Genomic DNA, 21,423 nt, shown 5'->3' on the forward strand with positions numbered 1-21,423 from the left:
TGCGCAGAATTTATGTCCCCGCAGATTTATTTGCTTCCCCACAGAAAAATTACTTTCTGAAGGGGAAGCAAAGGGAAGCCACAAGAGCAGCCATGCGACCCTCCCCAACAGTATGTTTCGGGGCAGAGGAGTAAATCACTGTGGAGCAGGGGGCGGGACTGGGGAAGATCCAACTGGGCTGCGGAGGACGGGACTTCCTCTTCCCCTACACCACATCTGGGGCCGGGTTAGACCCTGTGTTCCCTGTAAATTGCATGCTTGGGCGGCCACGCAGGAGAGATTCAAGCACCGCCCAGCTGATTAGCAGATTGCGCACAGCCGGCTGTCCCCTCTGCCCTGCTCTGCAGTGATGGGGTACAGGGGCGGGAGGAGGGGGACACTGACATAGAATCATAGAATATCAGGGTTGGAAGGGACCCCAGAAGGTCATCTAGTCCAACCCCCTGCTCGAAGCAGGACCAATTCCCAGTTAAATCATCCCAGCCAGGGCTTTGTCAAGCCTGACCTTAAAAACCTCTAAGGAAGGAGATTCTACCACCTCCCTAGGTAACGCATTCCAGTGTTTCACCACCCTCCTAGTGAAAAAGTTTTTCCTAATATCCAATCTAAACCTCCCCCACTGCAACTTGAGACCGTTACTCCTCGTTCTGTCATCTGCTACCATTGAGAACAGTCTAGAGCCATCCTCTTTGGAACCCCCTTTCAGGTAGTTGAAAGCAGCTATCAAATCCCCCCTCATTCTTCTCTTCTGCAGGCTAAACAATCCCAGCTCCCTCAGCCTCTCCTCATAACTCATGTGTTCCAGGCCCCTAATCATTTTTGTTGCCCTTCGCTGGACTCTCTCCAATTTATCCACATCCTTCTTGAAGTGTGGGGCCCAAAACTGGACACAGTACTTCAGATGAGGCCTCACCAATGTCGAATAGAGGGGAACGATCACGTCCCTCGATCTGCTCGCTATGCCCCTACTTATACATCCCAAAATGCCATTGGCCTTCTTGGCAACAAGGGCACACTGCTGACTCATATCCAGCTTCTCATCCACTGTCACCCCTAGGTCCTTTTCCGCAGAACTGCTGCCTAGCCATTCGGTCCCTAGTCTGTAGCTGTGCATTGGGTTCTTCTGTCCTAAGTGCAGGACCCTGCACTTATCCTTATTGAACCTCATCAGATTTCTTTTGGCCCAATCCTCCAATTTGTCTAGGTCCTTCTGTATCCTATCCCTCCCCTCCAGCGTATCTACCACTCCTCCCAGTTTAGTATCATCCGCAAATTTGCTGAGAGTGCAATCCACACCATCCTCCAGATCATTTATGAAGATATTGAACAAAACCGGCCCCAGGACCGACCCTTGGGGCACTCCACTTGATACCGGCTGCCAACTAGACATGGAGCCATTGATCACTACCCGTTGAGCCCGACAATCTAGCCAGCTTTCTACCCACCTTGTAGTGCATTCATCCAGCCCATACTTCCTTAACTTGCTGACAAGAATACTGTGGGAGACCGTGTCAAAAGCTTTGCTAAAGTCAAGAAACAATACATCCACTGCTTTCCCTTCATCCACAGAACCAGTAATCTCATCATAAAAGGCGATTAGATTAGTCAGGCATGACCTTCCCTTGGTGAATCCATGCTGGCTGTTCCTGATCACTTTCCTCTCATGCAAGTGCTTCAGGATTGATTCTTTGAGGACCTGCTCCATGATTTTTCCAGGGACTGAGGTGAGGCTGACTGGCCTGTAGTTCCCAGGATCCTCCTTCTTCCCTTTTTTAAAGATTGGCACTACATTAGCCTTTTTCCAGTCATCCGGGACTTCCCCGGTTCGCCATGAGTTTTCAAAGATAATGGCCAATGGCTCTGCAATCACAGCCACCAATTCCTTCAGCACTCTCGGATGCAACTCGTCCGGCCCCATGGACTTGTGCACGTCCAGCTTTTCTAAATAGTCCCTAACCACCTCTTTCTCCACAGAGGGCTGGCCATCTCTTCCCCATTTTGTGATGCCCAGCGCAGCAGTCTGGGAGCTGACCTTGTTAGTGAAAACAGAGGCAAAAAAAGCATTGAGTACATTAGCTTTTTCCACATCCTCTGTCACTAGGTTGCCTCCCTCATTCAGTAAGGGGCCCACACTTTCCTTGGCTTTCTTCTTGTTGCCAACATACCTGAAGAAACCCTTCTTGTTACTCTTGACATCTCTGGCTAGCTGCAGCTCCAGGTGCGATTTGGCCCTCCTGATATCATTCCTACATGCCCGAGCAATATTTTTATACTCTTCCCTGGTCATATGTCCAACCCTCCACTTCTTGTAAGCTTCTTTTTTATGTTTAAGATCCGCTAGGATTCCACCATTAAGCCAAGCTGGTCGCCTGCCATATTTACTATTCTTTCGACTCATCGGGATGGTTTGTCCCTGTAACCTCAACAGGGATTCCTTGAAATACAGCCAGCTCTCCTGGACTCCTTTCCCCTTCAAGTTAGTCCCCCAGGGGATCCTGGCCATCCGTTCCCTGAGGGACATCAGCACCCTCCTCCCCACCCAACCCTCCGCTCTGCACAGCCAGCAGGAGAGTCTTGGGAGCAGCTGCAGTCTCTTTCACTCTCACCTCCCAACACATACTTGTACTATTGTTGTTGTTACTTCTTGGTACTTGCTGCAATGTACATATATTCTCTGTAATTTTATTCTTTCAACGTGTGTTATTTTAGTGTTTTGACTGGTCTATGCATTTCATAATTTATACTTCTCTTAAACTTAAATTTAATTCTTTGAGTAGTGAGTTCTAAAATGCTCAACCTGTCCTGGCTGGAGTAATTATCCCTATGGTAACTTTTAAAAAATATATATTATATCTAGGTTTTCTTGTTTCTACTTGTGCTTCACATCCACACATATCTCAGTGCACATAACAAAATTTATTCCGCACACGGATGGAAAAAATTAGAGGGAACATTCACTAGACCCAGTGCCAGATTTCTCCCTTGGCTGCAGGAAGCTCTGCCAACTCCCCTTGCCGCTTCCTGCGCTCATCGCTCCTCAGCAGCAGAGGGAGGGATCCCTGTACAGGGATCTGCTCCCCCATCCACCCAACCCCCACAGATGCAGACCCCCTCATACCCAGAGCCTCCCACTGAACATCACTCCCCTCCAGCACTGAGAACACCCCCGATAAGACCCACTCCCCCTGCACTTGGATCACCCCAACGAGCCACCTGCACCCGGATCCCCACTCCACCAAGCACCAACCAGCTGCACTTCGATCCCCACCCCAATGAGCCCCACTCCCCCAGCATCTAGACCCCACAGTGAGCCCCCCATACCCAGACCCACCCTGACGAGCTCTATGCCCCCACACCAAGAACCCCCCACTGAATCCCCACCACCTTCACCTGGACCCCCCTGCAGACTCCCATTACCATTGCACCCAGAACCCCCCAACAAGCCCCTATGCATCCAGATCCCCTGCACATCTGGATCCCGCACTGAGCCTCCCCCACCCAGATGGCCACATACAGAACCCTCTCACCCCACACCTGGATCCCTCATACTAAGCCCCTCCACACATCAATTCTGCCATGCTAAGCCTGCCTGCCCACACCTGGTGCTCCTGCCATAGAGGGACAGGGCTCTGGGGAAGGCCCGGTCCTTGCACTGTGTCAGGGTTGAGTGCAGCTTCACCGCTGAGTCCACATCCCAGGGGTGGGGGAGTTGCACAATGATCTCTCACTTCTGTGCAGTCAGTGGCCTGTGCTCCCCAATGCCATGCTGGAGCCTCCACATTTATTTGACAAATAAAATTTTCAGAATTTTGCAGAGTTTTAAAATACTGTGCACAGAATTTTTAATTTTTTGGTGCAGAATGCCCTCAGGAGTACACTGACTCACTGTGTAACCTAGGATATGTCACTTGACCTCTGTATGACTTATAATGTTTGTCTGTCTCACAGAGGCGAAGAGGCTAAATTAACAGCTGGGAAGTGCTGTGAGACCCTCAGATGGCAGGCGATGTACAAGTGCGAAGCATACAATGTTTTCTGACAAACGCAGCAAGGGTCAGATTAACAAATATTTAAATATATAAAGCAGCTTGAATCAGGAAGGAACAAATACACCACAGGACACGAGTTTGGTGCTCTCTGTCCAGGACCTAATGAACAAGTGTCCACTCCTCCTTAACCACCCCCACATTGGGCACTGTCATTCTCAGCAGAAAGACCATCGCCCAATACTAGAGGAAATCCTGCACTCACCTGTTTGGTGGTTGGATTCCAGTCCCCAGAGCTGTCAGGCTGGCACCTTTCACCAGCCCTAAGACCCAAAGGAGGCATGCCCAGTGACACCCTGTCTGCAGCAGGGTTGTATGGCTGAAATCCCTAAGTGATTGGGAGTGAGGGGAAAAAAACCCAGCTATGCCAACACATGGGAACAGACTCACATACTCACCACGACTCATCAGTTCCTGGAAGCATGTTTGCCCTGTCGGCCCTTCGCTTCCAAGAATGGATTTTCCAGCAGCAGCAGCAATTCAATTTCCATGGTGCCGTAGAAGGAGACACTTGCAGGAACAACATTACAGAGCAGCCACGGGTATTGTGCTACCCCTTGTGGAGAAGAGTGCTCAACAAAATACCCCTCATCCCCACAGCTCAACAGCCCTGTCACTGCCCCCTACTCAGCTCCACTGACATCGTCCCAGCGATCTGTTTCAGAGTAGCAACCATGTTAGTCTGTATTCGCAAAAAGAACAGGAGTACTTGTTGCACCTAAGAGACTAACAAACTTATTTGAGCGTAAGCTTTTGTGAGCTACACCTCACTTCAGGGATCTGTGTAACATTCACAGATGAGTTTCCCATTTGGGCTCCATATGGGCTGAAATCTATTTGCATGAGCTCTATTTGCAGTTCATACTATTGTACATCTAGCAGGAGTACTAGGGAAATATATTTATGGCACTAGGTTATGTAGCAAAACACTGCACAAGCTGCTCTCTCATCCGATGAAGTGAGCTGTAGCTCATGAAAGCTTATGCTCAAATAAATTGGTTAGTCTCTAAGGTGCCACAAGTACTCCTTTTCTTTCTGATAAGGGTCATTAACTGATCCAGCTCTGCCTGGTGACAGATGCAGCTTTACACTTCTGGTTTCAAGTAAACAATGCTAATTTGCAGGGGCTGAGGCAATGCACAGGGGACAGATAAGAAAAACCTTTCAGGTCCCCCTACATATCACTCACAAACTTGGTCTCGCAGTCAGAGTCAGTGTTGTCAGGCATGCGGAATGTTTTCTCGGAGAAAAGCAGAGAGCTGCGTTTGAGGAGTCACAAATGCAACAGATGGGAAGACCAAAGTCATACTAATAGTGAATTGGGTGTGAAATCGGAGTGAAACAATGCATGACTACTTGGAAGGAAAAATAAAACCAGGAAGATGTAACTTATTGAAAAAGATCTGCTTTCCCTTCCATGGAAAGCCCAGAAGGAAGTCTGGCCCTCAGAAGAAAAGGAACTTTAGTAATATCCACTCAGGAATGAGGAATGTGCATCCTGTATGTGATGAGTTGAGACATAATGAGTAAGAAGAGGGTGTTAGTGAAAGCTGTTACCAAAAGAAGACCTCTGAGAAAGATGATCATTTCCTGCTGAAACTGTCATATTAAAAGTTGAAGAGAAAGTGTCTCTTTTTGAGCCTAAAAAGTTAAAAATATCTCTGAAGCGTCTGTCCATCCAGATGAATTTTTTATGGGGTTTGGTTCCTGGGGAGGTAACCGTTCTAGTTAGGAGGACTTTGCTACTGAAACTCTCCAAAAAAAGAAGACATCCTTAGGGTAGATCACTGCAATAAGCAGACAATCCCATCCCTTCCAAGGTTCTATCTTCATTAGGAAAAAGAAAAAAGGTGGGTTCTTAAATCAAGGTCAAGTTAATGCCTCCGGAGGGCGGCGGGGGGGACGGACACCCAATTTTTAACTCAACCTGTTAACATGAGTGAAAGCTGCAAAATGCTTTGTCCTCAGTAGGATTTTACCCAAGTGCCTTTCTCCTAGTGAAAACACAGCCCAAGAGTTTTCCAGGCAATCTTGGAAATCCACCAATGAGCTTTCTGAACCAATCTTCCTAGGAAGGGTGACAGACTGTTAGTTTCCTTCAGAAAGAGGAAGAGTTGATTTTGCAATCTCTGCTCAGATCTTCTGGGACCATGCAGTAATTCAAATAAGGTTTGGTTTTTAAAGTCCAGGGAAATTCCTCTGTTTTTCACAGTCATTGCTACTGTCCAGGAGGTGTGACAGTCACATGGGGTCAACTTGGATGGATTCCTATGGCTGATCATTGTGAAGTTGTCTCCTGGGCTAAGTGCCATGCCTTTCGTAAGCACAGTAAGGTTACTTCTATGGATCTGCTTCCTCAGCAGGCCTGACAACCACACATTGCGTTCTCTAGGTTATAATTTTGGTGACTACCACACCCCCTTCTTTGCCACGCTGAACTATTTTGTGTAAAACCCGCCCAGGAAAGGAATTGACCACGTGAGCGACTCTCTTCAGATCCATGGGAAGGGGCCAATGATGCTGGAAAGGATGGAGCTGAGTGAATCGTTTGCAATGACTCATTGGTTCAGTGGACATCATCTTTTTTTTTTTTCAGTTCCTGATCTGTCCATAAGCAGATCACCAGGTTCTTTAACGTATTCGTTATTCACAATGATTTGCCAGTTGCTTCTGCAAACGATTCTTGGTTTGCAGATGTATGAATTGCAAATGTCACAACTGAATATACAATTTGTGATTTATGCTGGCATGTCTGTAGTTACCCAGTGGAAATTCCAAACTGTACACCCAACAAGCCAGAATGGCCTGGTGGTGACAAAAACAGACTGGGAGTCAGGATCCCTGGGTTCAATGCCTGACTCAGCTTCCTTGGTGAAATTGGCTGACTCATCCAATCTGTACGCTGGGGGTCATAATGCTTCATTTCTGCCACCCTCTGTCTTCTCTACTGATATTGTAAGCTCTTTGGGGCAGGAATTCTCTTACCGTGAGTATGTACCGCTTCCAGCACAATGAAGCTGTGACCCTGGCCGTGCCTCTAGGTACAACTGTAACACCAACAACAAGGGTGGTGATATCCTCCTGAAATAAATACTGCAGATCTCTTAGGACACTGCATCTCTCTTGGGAGTTCTCCTGCTGGAAGGGCCATCTCAGATCGGCATCATTCTATTTCTTTGTCCCCTTTTTTTTTTTTTTTATAACTGGGACTAAAATCAACCCCCAGGCTTCAGCTGGGACAAGAAACTTCAAGAGAAAAATCTCTGCTCATTAATTAGCTGGACTTTGTTGTGCAGGTCCCAGAGGCCCTGTGGTGGTGGCTGCTGCATTTCCCAGTTAGGAAGGGAAAGATGGAGGAGAAAAAGTATAAGAAAGAAGAAGAAGCGCAGGCTGGCTTTTACCGAGAGGCCGAAGGATGTCAGGTACCTGGAAAATTCCAGCTGCCAAACCCATCAGGCATAAAGGTCATTTCAATGGCACCACTGCTAGAAACAGTATAGAAGTCCATGACCTTATGCTATGAACAAACTGCTGGCCAGTTCCCACCAACGTTGTTAGCGCATTTTGATTGGCAGCCGATAAACCAAAACTACTATTCTCCAGCCTATTGGTAGCATTAGAGAGCACCTAGCTCCTCCGTAAGGCTGAAATCCACCCCATACGGAGGACTAGCGCAAGTTCCAGGCACCACTTAGGTCCTGCTATTGTCCACCCCAAGCAGTCAAAGATCCCCAGTCACGGCCGTAGAAAATTATGAAATTATCTTAAAAATCATGAGGTTAAAAGAAGAAAATCAAATGCCAGGTTCTTTTTATTCACTTTCTGGTTTCGTCACAGGGCACTCAGGCCTCTGCAACTTGCTTTTTGAAATGAAAGCCGAGACGCCCATGCAATCTCGTAACTGTAGCTACTGGGACTTTAAGAGTAACAGCAAGGATCACGAGACTTCCCGATAAAATGGTGAGAGTTAGCAACACTACTCAAGTCCCAGACTGATTTCACGTGGCACTGCTCGCTTGCATCTAGTTAAGCATGTAAACCTTGGGGCCTTAGTTTACAAGAGTCCTTTGGAACAGGGACCGTCTCTTACTAGGTGCCTAGCACAATAGGGCAATAATCTCAGGTAGAGCATTTTGGCACTTCCACAATGTTAATTATAATAATTAACATATCCCATCTGCAACCAAGACACCTCAAACCATTGCCTTTTGGCTCGTGGCTAGCTGCTGACCCAGTTATTCTCTCTGTTCTTCGCCCCTTTCCCAAAGCTGCTGTTCACAGGCATAGCCTGTTTGTTTAATAACATCGCTGCAAAGGCCGGGGTTGGTTCTCCTCTTGGACTGGTATAAACCAGGAGTAATTCCATTGATGTTCATGGAGTTACACTGTCGTAAAGAAACTCACTTAGGAGAACTGGATGAAGCCTGCTATTTATACCAGGATTCAATTTAAAGCATTAGTGGGTAATCATCTATCGCTCCAAAAAGCCTCCAGTGCTAAAGTATTAACAAGTGGTTCTTAATTAAGTGGAAGGCTCTATCCAGCTGCCTTAATAACAAAATGCATATCAGGATTTTAGAGGGACTTTGAACAAACAACAAATCCAGCTCTCATTGGGTGCTGGAGGTTCAAATGCAGGGCTGTTTGCAATACAGGAGACGTAACAGACTCAACAGCTTCAGACACCCTGCTCAGGTATCAGTACTTCTTGGCAAATCCTCAGAAGCAGGGGAGACAGCTCACCTCGTCCTATATTTACAGCCTTCAGTTTGTTCAATTACTCTTGACATCTTTGCTGCAATCTCTAGTGCCAACGTCGGGCCTTGTCAGTTCTGCTTAATGGAATATGAGGGATGGGAATTTTGTATCAAACCCACTGTCACCTAAGGTTGCCACAGTTGTCAGTGCTACACTGTCAGAACTTCAGAGACAGCCAAGAGAGAACTCGGAGCCTCCTGCTCCAAAAAGATTGGTGTCTAACACTTAAACAAAGGGAGAGTTTCTGTCAGCAGTATAGGGTTTATGACACATGTGAGCAGTTTATTCCATTCAGCAGACGGCAGTGGTACACACCTGTGTGCACACGCACATACCAGTTGCATCACTAATAGTCTCCTTAGCTACATTACTCTTCATCATTACTTTGTTGACAATTTGTAAAGTACCTACCACAGTGTTAAATACCATTCCATGTCCATTTGAGAAGATCTGATATGTTCTCATCAACACACAAATTATTGGGTTCAGTACAGAGGGAACTGGAAAAAATTTATCCAGTTTACAATTTAAATAATGGTGTGTGTTATACAGGAGGTCAAACTACATGATCTAATGGTTTCTTCTGGCCTTAAAAGATCAGGTCCGCATTTCATCCCTCCTCTTCCACACCCTCCCTGCATCTCAGAGTCACATAATCACTTAGCACCTCCTGCCAGAGAAAAGAAGATTAAGAGAGTTTTTCATGACTGTTTTTCATGACTCAACAGGTTCATTATGCAAACAGCTTCAAATATCAGCCACCTGAGAAACCTGACCCTCAAAACTCATGTCAACTGAGCCGCCCCAGCTCTGAGCTTTCGTTATTTTCAAATGGGTTGCAATTCCGTATTTAATTGCAAGTAAAAAAGAAATGGAAAAATGGAGAGATCGAGACACGAGAGAGGAAGGTTATCAGCCCCACTGGGGAAACACACTGAGAAAGGAATACATTGTGTAGCTTACAGAATAAGTTATAATAAATGCAGGAATGATTGGACCTGAACCTCTTTTTCCAGAGGCAATTTTAAATGGAGATTGAAATTAAAGCCTCAAAATAAAAGCACAGCTGCCTCATTCCAAACCAGAAGTGGTTGCATTTATATTGGCAAGCTGAAATGATCCCAGACAGGGCCAAATTCTGCTTTCCTTTTACACTAGTGTAAAAACTGGAATAACTCCACTGAATTAAGGAGCTGTATTTAAAAATAATGGAGTCAATCTGGATTTACACCAGTGTAAATGAAAGCAAATTTTGATCTGCAGTTTCAAGGGCAGTGGAATCCTTGAGCATGAAAACCACCAATCAAGTGAAAGATGGGGATAGCATCATTTCCATGTCATATAAAACAGGGCAGGAGTGTGGCCTTTAGTACAACAGCTCTCAGCTAGCCACGTGGCATGGGATTGGAGCACAGAACCAAAGCTGCCAGCTGTTTCTTCAAGATATAAACAAGAAAACCCTGCAGGTCTTGTTCAAATGAGGAGAACTAATTTTACTGCAACCTGTAAGTGTGGGAATCTTTTTCCAGTGCCACAGGAAAGACTCTGCAGAGTTGTTGCACTTGAAGGCAAGCAAATGCCAGGTTCTTCTCTGCAAGGCTCTCTGTACCCCTCTCAACTCCTCACTGTCCAAGGCGCAGCCTCCCAATCTGAGCCTTCTCGCAAAGGAAGGCTGCACGTGGCTCTCTCCAGAATCCATCAATGCCGCTCTTGAGTTGCCTTGAGAAGGATGGGGTTGCTAGGCACTATGGCAACACAAACAACAACCACCACCACCAGGGGCTGGAAACGAGAAACTGGATGAGGAAGTATTTTTATCCGCTAGGCAGAGATTCCTCTAGTCTAAACGCGGGTGAAGCCACATGAACTAAAGGCTGCAAGGTCACTCGCCTTGTTAGGAAAACATCACAGCTTAGCAGCCATAATCCGCTGCGTTTCTTTGATTCCACAGCCTCATTCTCACTGCAAAGGGTGTCTTCGCTGCCCTTCAGCTCTGCCCCACTTATCGTATTTCATACAAATATTTGACTGAAAAATACATTTCATGGAACATTGCCGCAGCAAGCTGTTACAACTCTCAATTTAAATGAAGATCTGCCCACGGCAATCTCCCAGCGTCATCTCTAATAACAGAGTATTAAATCCCAATTCACCAGGAATGTGCTTGTCTGCTGAAAGACTTCACACCAGCATTCTCAGCCCAGACTCAACGATCACCCTCTCTCGGGCCATCCCATTCCTGTGTCTGCTCAGTACAGACAGAAGGAACAGGAGTCACTTTTGGAACACGTCTACACGAGCTGCATACCCTTTAAAAACCAATGTCCTGCTATTTTGTAGCTACTGGAGGGAAGACCATTTTGCCTTTCCCAGGCTTCGCAAGTTGGCTTAATTTAAAGGCTACATACGAACACTCAGGGGATGTTCAAACAAACTCATCCACCAAATGTCTGCAGCTATGCACGCCAATCAGGACTCTGCACATACAAACAGCCAATTAGAAGCAACGCAACGTTAGCTGGTTGTGCTTACCAGTGACGGCAATTACACTCACAAATCTGACACCTAACTCCACACTCAGACTGCACTGTGCGCCTAATGTATTTATGTACAGGTTGCCCCACATCCTTATCATTCATATTCCAAATATTGTAATAGTTGTAATCTTGAATAATTATACAGCATGTTCCTACTGTAGATCTCTAAGTACATTTAAAAGGTGACTAAGTATCATTAGCGTCATTATACTCCTGCAGAATTTGAGGCACAGGAACAGCAAGTGACTCTGCCAATGTGGCACAGAGTCAGTGGCAGAAGTGGGATGAGGACCCAGGTTTCCTGATGCCCAGACTTGTGCTCTACCCACTAGATTATCCTGACCACGAACACTGGGATAACTAGAAATAAATGGTTCATTACGAAAGGGACAAAAGGGCGTGGGGGGGAAAAATCTCCAAATGGATTGCCTTTCTTTCCTTAATTTTTTGTACTTTCCCCAGCCCAGTCCAAACTCTATTAGAAATTTAAATTGCTGTTATCTCTAACTTTCCCCCAAACAGACTCTTTCGAGGCTATAGGAACAAAAGCATCCACAAATACCTGAAGGGCATAAACACCAAGGTGGGAGAGGAATTGGTTGTGGTGGCCAAACAATGTATAACTAGAAAGAATGGGACGAACTTAAGGAAAGGAGAATTTGAACCGAATATCAAGAAAAATGGACAATATCTATTAGATTGCGGAATAGTCTTTCAAAAGGAGTGGTGGAAACGCCACTGCTTGGGACATTTAAAATCTAAACTGGACGAAGTACTTGAAGACAGGCTGTACCCTACGCTGGTAGATATTTGGCCTGTTATTTTTTTATTGGTAATGCAGCACAGCTAGATCGTCTTCCCCCCCGCCGCCAAACTCCAGGCCCTGCTCTGCTGGGTGCGGTACCAACACATGAGTGACAGGACCTGACCACAAGAACTTACATGTTAAATAGACAGTGGGAGGGGAAACAGACACATGGAGGTAAAGTGACTTGCCTGTGGTCAGCCAGTAGGTCAGTGTCAGAACTAGGAACAGAACCCACGTTGCCTTGTTCCTAGCCCAATGTACTAGCACTAGAGAAGCTCCTCTAAAATGTGGATGTCCTCATAGATCTTAGGTTTTGCTCAGTTCTATGGTGCTTTGAGATTCTAGTCTATCACTGTGTAAAGAGCAAAAGACACAACAAATGTAATAAAAAGAACGACATAGCAGGGTCCGATTAGCCACGATTGCTGCATATACACAGCATGTGAGGCCTGGCTACTTGTATACACTGCTGCTTTGGTTGGGTTCTGCCAGCTAAAACACGGCATATGGTGAGTGCTTCTAAAGGGCTCACCAACTACTGAAAGAGCTGCTACTCGATTCCTGTGCCCTGTAGTGAGTAGGCATCGTGAGGCTTTTAGGCAGTGTGCCCCACTACGCTTCATCTCCCCTCCTTCTGCTGGTCGTTCCTTTTCAACGTGGTTATGAAGCAAGCCAATGGGCCCCTCATCCTCTAATCAGGAGCAGCTTAGAGCAGTTCACATGCTCTGTGGTGAGAAAGTGGGATGGACCCACCCCTCATGAACGGGCTTTGGAGCAAATCTCTGTGCCCATAGGTGCTGGAACTAGGGGTGCAGGAGGGCTGCAGCAAACCCAACTTAGAATCATAGAAGATTAGGGTTGGAAGAGACCTCAGGAGGTCATCTGGTCCAACCCCCTGCTCAAAGCAGGACCAACACCAACTAAATTATCCCACTTCAAGTGGTTTCCATTATATCCAGAGTTTACAGTTAGGTTCAATGGCTCTCAGCACCCCCACTATAAAAATTGTTTCAGCACCCCTGCCTGTGCCCTGGCGCAGGGCGAAAAAAAAGTTACAAAAACTGAAACACAACCCCATAAAGCTCTCCTGTAGGAAGCTGAGGAAGGGGGAATTAACACAGAGTATGGCAAAGTGTTCCATGACGAGTTCTCAATGCCATTTCCGGCAGAAAGCAAAAGTGGGGATCCAGGACTCGTTCCCCATCTGTACAGATGAGGGGGTTCAGGGACAGGGCTGGCAGATGTGTTTTGCACTCAGGCCACTGAGCCAAGTATGCTGGGGAAGCAACAGAGAGAAAGGGAAAATCAAACGTATCCTTCTGTTTCTATTTCTGCAGCATAAGGACACAGCTCGGTTTCAGGGCTGCATGACTGGATCCTGCCCTAAATTCTAGTATTCTCATTCTTGCTTGAACTGCTGTTCCCGAAGGAATGTCTGGAAATTTACACCGTGACGGCTGTGCAGACCTGAACATCTGCAGCACACCCAGCACTGCCTGCCACAGTTGCTATCTATCCCGCTATTAATCTGATCCCAGCACACACCCAGTCGCAGAGACACAGCGGGTCTTTCCCAGGGTTGCGACACCTTCCGTCGAGGGAAAGGACAGCAGCTTGGTTTTTAGCTCATGCAAATAATTTGGATGCAGAACAGTGCTAAGATAATCACTCTCTCAGCTCAGCAAAGACATTGACTTAACCAGGAAAATGTAACAATATCCCGGGTACTGTATCTGGATCAGAAAAACAGGATTGGCCAGAGAGGGTGGATGGCTGAGGGGAAACAGGCCCTTTCCTTCACTACTAGCTGCTCATTCAAATCCAGCTCCATTTGGCAGCGACCCCGTCCCCTAGCCTGCGTGCAACAGGTTGGTAGCTTGCAATTTAGTGCCTGGTGGAAACATTTCCACCACGATCCGCACCATCACCAGGTCCTAGATCACCATCCACGGAACTGGTGCTTTTATTAGCAGCCAACGGAGGCCAAGGACAGAAGAGAGGCTGGACTCCCCACTCTCGAGTCAATGATTCCTTACACCCTGGTAGGGGAGTGATGGAATGTTTAGCTGCTGCTTCCCTGCACTGTGTGGATAAACAGAGGAGCTTGTCATGGAGTTTAAGGCCAGAAGGGACCACAACCATCTAGTCTGACCTCCTGCACATCACAAGCCACTAACCGCCCCCCAGCCACCCCCACACCATGCGCCACAACCAGAATTAGACCAAACTATTACACCCCTCTGGAGAGTAGACTGTTGTGTCCACAGGCTGAGAACAGGATGGATCAAGGTAAACTGATGCCAGAGGCCCCCACAAAGCTTGGTCTCCAGGATTTCAATCAGGTTTCAGAGTAGCAGCCATGTTAGTCTGTATTCGCAAAAAGAAAAGGAGGACTTGTGGCACCTTAGAGACTAACCAATTTATCTGAGCATAAGCTTTCGTGAGCTACAGCTCACTTCAGCGGATGCTGTAGCTCACGAAAGCTTATGCTCAAATAAATTGGTTAGTCTCTAAGGTGCCACAAGTACTCCTTTTCTTTTAGGATTTCAGTCAGGCACCTTTTACCGGCACTAAATAGTGTTTTTGGTTTTTGTTGTTGTTGTTGGGTTTTTTTGGGGGAGGGATGTTGTTTTTAAGCAAATGTGTTTTTTTTAAAATACCTGTTTGCATGTGCCACCATTTATAGATGAAAACCAGGTCGCCAGGGACAGAATAAGCCACCTGCCGGAATGATCAAGATGTCTAAAATAACATGCATCGTATGGAGATCACTTGAAAAAACTATCAACAAAGCGTGAGTCACCCACAGAGGAGTTTGTCGCTCGCAGCAGGTTCCGCTGCCTTCCACCTGACTCACATATCCTTTTCCCAATTATAAAAATCTCCAGAGATTTGCCAAAGACATGATTTTCATCACTATTAGCTAAATCCAATGAAAATGTCAACCAAGAGTATTCCTTTGTCTAATCAGCGGGCAGCTTAATGCTTCAGAAGTGGAGTGAGGGGACGTGGGGGAGGGAGAAATCAAACCAGAAATCTGCTCAGACCCCTTTGCGTGGCAGAAGCAATGCTCCCCTTTTAACCTCTTTGATTACTTTCAATTTGAAAAGCAAAGTAAACGTCTTAAAGTTACAAGATATAATTCTGCAGAGAACAGGACGAATTGCAGTGAAGGGGAGAGGTTATCCAAAATGTGGCTTGATCGATATTACTTATCAATAACACATCAGGCCAAAGAGGGGAGCTGTCTCTGGCATGCAGAAGCGCCTGATGCCCGAGCTCCCCTGTTACCTTGTGTTTCATTAGGAACGCACAGGATCTGGCAGGGGCTGGTAATTAGATACAGAGTGTAGGACTGCTCAAGAATTCTCTGTAAGTTCAACACAGATTATCTCCATAACGCAATTCATTGATCAAAGGTGTATTCTTGGACTCCACAGTTAATTACACTCCCTGCTGATGGATGAACAGCAAAGGCATCTATGTGAAAACACATGAGCGGCAGAGGAACAAGCGAGACACTTCTAAATGAAGACAAAAAGGGCCATGGAAGGATCTCGGAGCTGGCAAGGGATTTTTGCCCTGCAGATGGAGGACTGAGCACCCTGCGTATGTACCTGGCTCTTTGGCTGATCCTTGAGCTGCTCCTCTAACAATTCTGTGCCTCAGACTGTCCAGTGGGTATAACAAGCAGGAGGAAGCAAGGTCTAGCGAACAGGCTGTGGATCTGGGAGTCAGGAGACCTGGCTTCTAATTCTGGCTCTGCCATGGACCAGGTTGTGTGGCCTCGGGTACGTAACCGTCCTTCTCTGTGCCTCCCACCCTTTGTTTGTTGCCTATTTAGACTGTAGTAGGTGCTACTAAAATACAAATCATACTACTTCCTTACCTCCCTGGGGTGCAGGGAGGGTTCACTAACTGATGGCTGGGAAGTGATTTCAAGTTCCTCACTGAGGACTGCCAAGTGTTCTGCTCATTATCGTTATTATCCACGAGCAAACATTCACGGAACGAGTCATGTCGCTTCTGCCCCTTCCCCGGGGGAATCCTGCGAATTAAGCCTTCTCCTATCCCCCTCTCAACTTTTCTGAACTGTTTCATGAACGACAGAGGCATGGACCAGAGCAGAGATCCAGTACTTTAATCGGGGGTAGGGAGTCCTACTCTACCACCCCCCGAACCCGTCCCCCTGCCCCCCCAGCCTTCCAGAGATCCTCTCACCCAACGCTGCTGGAAGAGTAACCTCCTGCTGCCCTTCTGCAGGCCACTGCCACTGGCAGAGCCACGGGGCTGATTGCACCCCCAGCATCAGCAGGTGCCACTGGTCTGAGGTCAAATGGAGAGGCCCCCTCTTACAGCAAGCACATTGCCTCTGCCTGCCAGCCCAGCCCATGCCACGCTGGAGATCCCAGCTGCCACATGGCTTAGCGTGCTTTGCAGCTTCTCTGAGCAGGTCAATCCCTGCTCTGCAGAGTCTGGGATCTCCAGGGCCAAGCTGCAGGCAGTGTCAATAGATCAGAAGAGACCTGGACAGATTCTAAGGCAGCTCCATCCATGAACTTGGATGATTATGCATGGAAGACATGGGGTCACTTTTGAAAACACAGGAAAGGCTTCTTTGAAAGGATGTAATTTGTTCTGCACCTTGCCCAACACCAGCAGCTGAGTATGGACATGACCAAAGCTTTTAAATGCCTCGGAGTGCCACATTTACCCTCCTCGTGCAAGAGACGTCCCCAAAGAGCAAAACGGGTTCCATAGAAAGCTTTGGAGAATGTCCGGTTTAGGCAGAATTCTCATCTGGTGCAATCTTTTCTCTATTTCTAGTCTCTTGTTGCTTATCCAGACCCAGAAGCACCAATGCAATGTTCTTGTATCTCAGGCCTATTGCACATTGCGTGGGAACTAGACCATGGTCTTTAAGAGGCTCATCTGCTGTTTATTCCTGACCTGAAGTCATCCAGGCTGAATTCCAGGGACCTAAAGTTATTACAACTGAATTCCTAAGGAGGGAGGTATCTCCTCTTTAGGAGTGGTCAGAAGGAATGCATACATCTGAAACTCCTCCTTAATATGACAATGCTTGAAAATGGGATTACTGAATGGGCTTTGATTAAAGTTGAATCCGTCTCTGAGCCCCATGAAAAACTCTGTATGTTGCCAAGTTTTGATAAGGAGGGAAATCTCCTCGGTGTTGCTCCCAAGACTCTAGTGGCTCAAGAGGTCTCCAATTAAAACAGTCCACTGCAGTTCCTTCCCATCAAGAAAAACAACCAGAGGGAAAAAAGAAATGGAATCCAGAAACCAAACTTACAAAAGGAAAACAAGCCTGCTATTTTCCCAGACAACTCAATTCCATTTTCTAAACAAGGTGACTAACCAACAAATCTTTAAAATCTTCATCTCACACGAGTTTTGAACCCCTGGCCACAACAGCCTGTCTGACAATGTCTGGTTGGGAGAAGAAAACAGGCCTCCACCCACCCCCAAAATGGGTTTTACATTGGTCAGAAATGGTGGGATATTACATGTATATGTCTCAGATAGCACAGTGACGAGTGGTATATGAAGGCCTGAATTATCTGAGAGACTGAGAGATCCTGGTCCAATGGAACATCTTGGATCCCTAATAAGGTGTTACCAAGTTATCACGGGAATGGCATACACAACAGAGAAATCAACCCAGCAGACTCTATTACACAGAAGAAGCTAAATTTGCTTCCCCTGATCCCGCCCCCCTCCTCTTTTCAGTTCTGAGAGAGGCTTCTGTTCCCTCCAGTCAGGAAACATGCACAGAACTGGAATGTGAACCTTCCAACAAACATGTCTACAAAACACTGCACCAGAGACAAACCTGCAGGCCTGGGAGAAAGTCATGGTTCTGACTGCCCTTCTCTCTGACAGAGCCAGCAACAGTCACAAAACGAACAGGGTGTGAAGCAGTGCAGGGATCAGACCTATCTGGACCCTTTCACTCTCACCTCCAGAAAGTGGCACGAAATACCCCTACACTGGCTTGCACCCGTGTCCTGGTCACACAGTGACCCCTGTGCAGCCCCTGTTCAGCTGCCCATGCAGATTACTCATTCATACGGCACACACAACCCTAATGAGGGAGGGTGCAAAGAGACTCAGGCTGGGCCAGTCAAAGGAACCAAAGTGTGGGATTTGGATGTGGCACCTTTGAAAATCCCAGGCCAAGGATGCACTGATGCCAGATACCCACACTGCACCAGGGACCCTTCTACGGCTCAATGCACAGAGGACACACAGAGAATCTACACGGGGCAGCTCCAGGGGTTTTAGGGTGCCCAGGACCACGTACGGCAGCTGTGACTAGCTTCTTAGGTAAAAACACTGCCACAAATCAGAATTTTGCCCATAGAGTACAACACATGAACAAGCTGTACAAGTCAGTGCAGCACCTGTAAGTAACGGATGCAAAGATACCCTATCATTATAAATACAGTTCGTTTTAAATTGTCCACGGCACCCCTAGAAACAGTCCAACTATCCCACAATTGAAATCACACCCACAGGGAGAATACCATCATCAGCATTTCATGGCAGCTTCACTATTTATGAGAAAGAATCCTCAGCTCAGTTTTACACAGCCATACAAATGCCCTGTTGGGCCTTACCTTTTAAGACGCTAAGAATAGCATCGTTACTGTAGCGTTTCCGTGCTGCGTTGGTCGCTACGCAGTGATAAGTCCCAGCGTCGCTTTCCTGCACATCTACGATTTGGAGGATGCCATTGGGAAGAGTTATAAACCTGAATAAGGAAAATAAAGAGCATGAGATTTGCTTTTCACAGCGAACACGATTCATGCCCTAGCCGTTGGAATGCAGCTATTTTCATTCCTTCCTTGTACTTGAAAACGTATTATGTGCACATCGCCAAAGCCTCGGCAGAGAAGAGTGGGCGACATACTCTTTAACCTCCCAATAGGAGAGTTTTAAATACAGCAAAATGTACAACCCATTAATAGCAATGGTTCAACGCAACAATAAAACTGCTGCCTTCTTCAGACTAAGCCTACAGGTCTCTGCTGCAGAAAACATTCTATATTAAAAAAATATATGCACCCACACACACACATAAATGAGTGTGTGTCTGCATATGTACGTAGATAGTTAGTAGGAAGAATGCCATCTATTAACCTATAAGGGTATGTATATAAGTCGGCAAGTTCAGTGAGGCTGTAGTTATGCATTGCAAGTGGATTCTTTAGCTCTTATGATCTGCAGCAGAAGCTCTTCTCTGGGGTCAAAGGGCTTTTGAGTCCCACCTCATTGAGATGTGGCTCCTGCGAAGTCCTGGGGATTTCCTCTGCAGATTTCCGCCCGGAACTGTTGGAAAAACTGCCCCCAGAGAACCCCTCCTCTGGCTTTACAGTGAGCTTAGTCAGTGCTGTGTGCGCTCAAACAGGGCCCAGTCCTGCAAGACGCTAAGCACCCTCCAACTCCCATTGATCTGGATTTGAAGGTGCTCAGCACCTCGCAGGATCAGGCCCACAGTGCCAGAGTCATGACCTAGGGCAGTGATTCAGTACATCTTCCAGGCAGCAGTACCCTAGCCCTGCCAGCTTCTCAGCCGGCCATGCCCCATCTGTAGATCTCCCTGTCCAGGTCCCCCAGTGCTGTGGGGTTGCAGGTAGCATAGAAGCCCTCTCTACAGGCAAACTTCCCCCCACCAGGGGCTCACTCACAGCTGAGGGTCCACTGGGCAGTGAATGAGGCCAACAACCAATGTAGTTCAACGTTACCTACTCTACTGGCAAGTCTCAATGCCTGGCTTGACAGGAAGTTCCAGCAACCAGGGACGTAACAGCTACAGAGAAGGCTGCTGAAGAGTCCGTTTCCCCTGCCATCTGACACACATGTATGAGTAACAGACAAATATATTTGGCTATGCATGCGGACAGGTAACAGAATTAATTTGCCTATAGCCTACCAGCCACTCTGCTCTTCCCAGTTGTGAAACCCCCTATATTTGCCTTTGTTTGAACAAAGCGTCAGACCCGCTAAGCACCTTCTCCCGCAAACAGGATTTCAGAGAGTTGCCCTAGAATAAGGATCCAGGAACGCTTGTTTTAAGCGAACTCTTCATTAAATGATTTTCTGATATCTCAAAGCAGGAAGCTGCATTTTCTGCATGGAAGCCAAATGCAGGGGACCATGCACCCAACGTATGTACAAATAAGATACCGATAAGGAACTACTTCCTCGTGACAGCTCCAAAAATGAAAAGAAGTTTGCCCTGGAAGTCATGCTCTTTTGATCAGCAGACTCGGTTTGTAATAGAACGCTGGGTGAGGAGAAAGGGAAATGCAGACTAAGCAACGCCTACTCGCTTTAACAACTCCACGGGGGAGACAGCGCTGGCAGTTAGAGAGAACGACTGGGAGTCAGAAGTAGGGGGTTTTCTTCCCAGTTGCACCACTGATTCATTGGCTGGCCTCAGGCATGTAATTTTAATCTTTCTGTGCCTCAGTTTCTCCCTTCAGTAAAATACTATACAGCAGTGGTTCTCAACCTTTCCAGACTATTGTAGCCCTTTCAGGAGTCTGATTTGTCTTGAGTACCCTGAAGTTACACCTCACTTAAAAACCACTTGCTTACAAAGTCAGGCATAAAAATGCAAAACTGTCACAGCTCACTGTTACTGAAACATTGCTGATGTTCTCATTTTTACCATACAGTTACAAAATAAATCAATTGGAATATAAATATTGTACTTACATTTCAGTGTATAGTATACAGAGCCGTATAAACAAGTCATTATCTGTATGGAATTTTAGTCTGTACTGACTTTGCTCGTGCTTTTTATGTAGCCCGTTGTAAAACTAGGCAAATCTCTAGATGAGTTGATGCACCCCTTGGAAGACCTCTGTGTACCCCTGATTGAGAACCACTGCTATAAAAGTCTTACCTACCTCACGCTAGGGTTGCCAGGTGTCCGGTTTTTGACTCTGCTGACTCCCAGTCACTAGACCACGCCTGGCAACTACTCGAAGCACGGCTCTGGCCACCCACCAACCAGGCTACCGTGGCTGACTATTGATGGATACATTGCTCTGTAATTAAAAACCCAGCTTATATGGCATTACACTGAATCATACACCTGATTAGCAATTAGCACAAAGAACAAGCTGGCTGTCAGGTTCTTCATTTTCTGCCTGGATTCCTACCCGGCAGCTTCTTTATTTCTTAATACAAGGCCCAAGCCTACGTGAGCCTTTTTAATTATAGATGAGACCCAGTTTTAATT

General features: G+C 46.7%; 1 protein-coding gene across 9 annotated transcripts in view; it reads right to left on the reverse strand.

The window, feature by feature from the left end:
- IGDCC4 (immunoglobulin superfamily DCC subclass member 4) overlaps positions 1-21,423 on the reverse strand; it is a 198,101-nt gene that overhangs the window by 88,378 nt on the left and 88,300 nt on the right. For all 9 annotated transcript variants that reach the window (XM_084641365.1, XM_084641360.1, XM_084641364.1 and 6 more), the window contains one exon: positions 18,791-18,924. In XM_084641365.1, coding sequence (XP_084497491.1) covers positions 18,791-18,924 — 134 coding nt within the window. The remainder of the gene's footprint in view (positions 1-18,790; positions 18,925-21,423) is intronic.

Source organism: Lepidochelys olivacea (genome assembly GCF_965140295.1).
Source record: "Lepidochelys olivacea isolate rLepOli2 genome assembly, chromosome: 10".
In the NCBI taxonomy this organism is placed as follows: domain Eukaryota; kingdom Metazoa; phylum Chordata; order Testudines; family Cheloniidae; genus Lepidochelys; species Lepidochelys olivacea.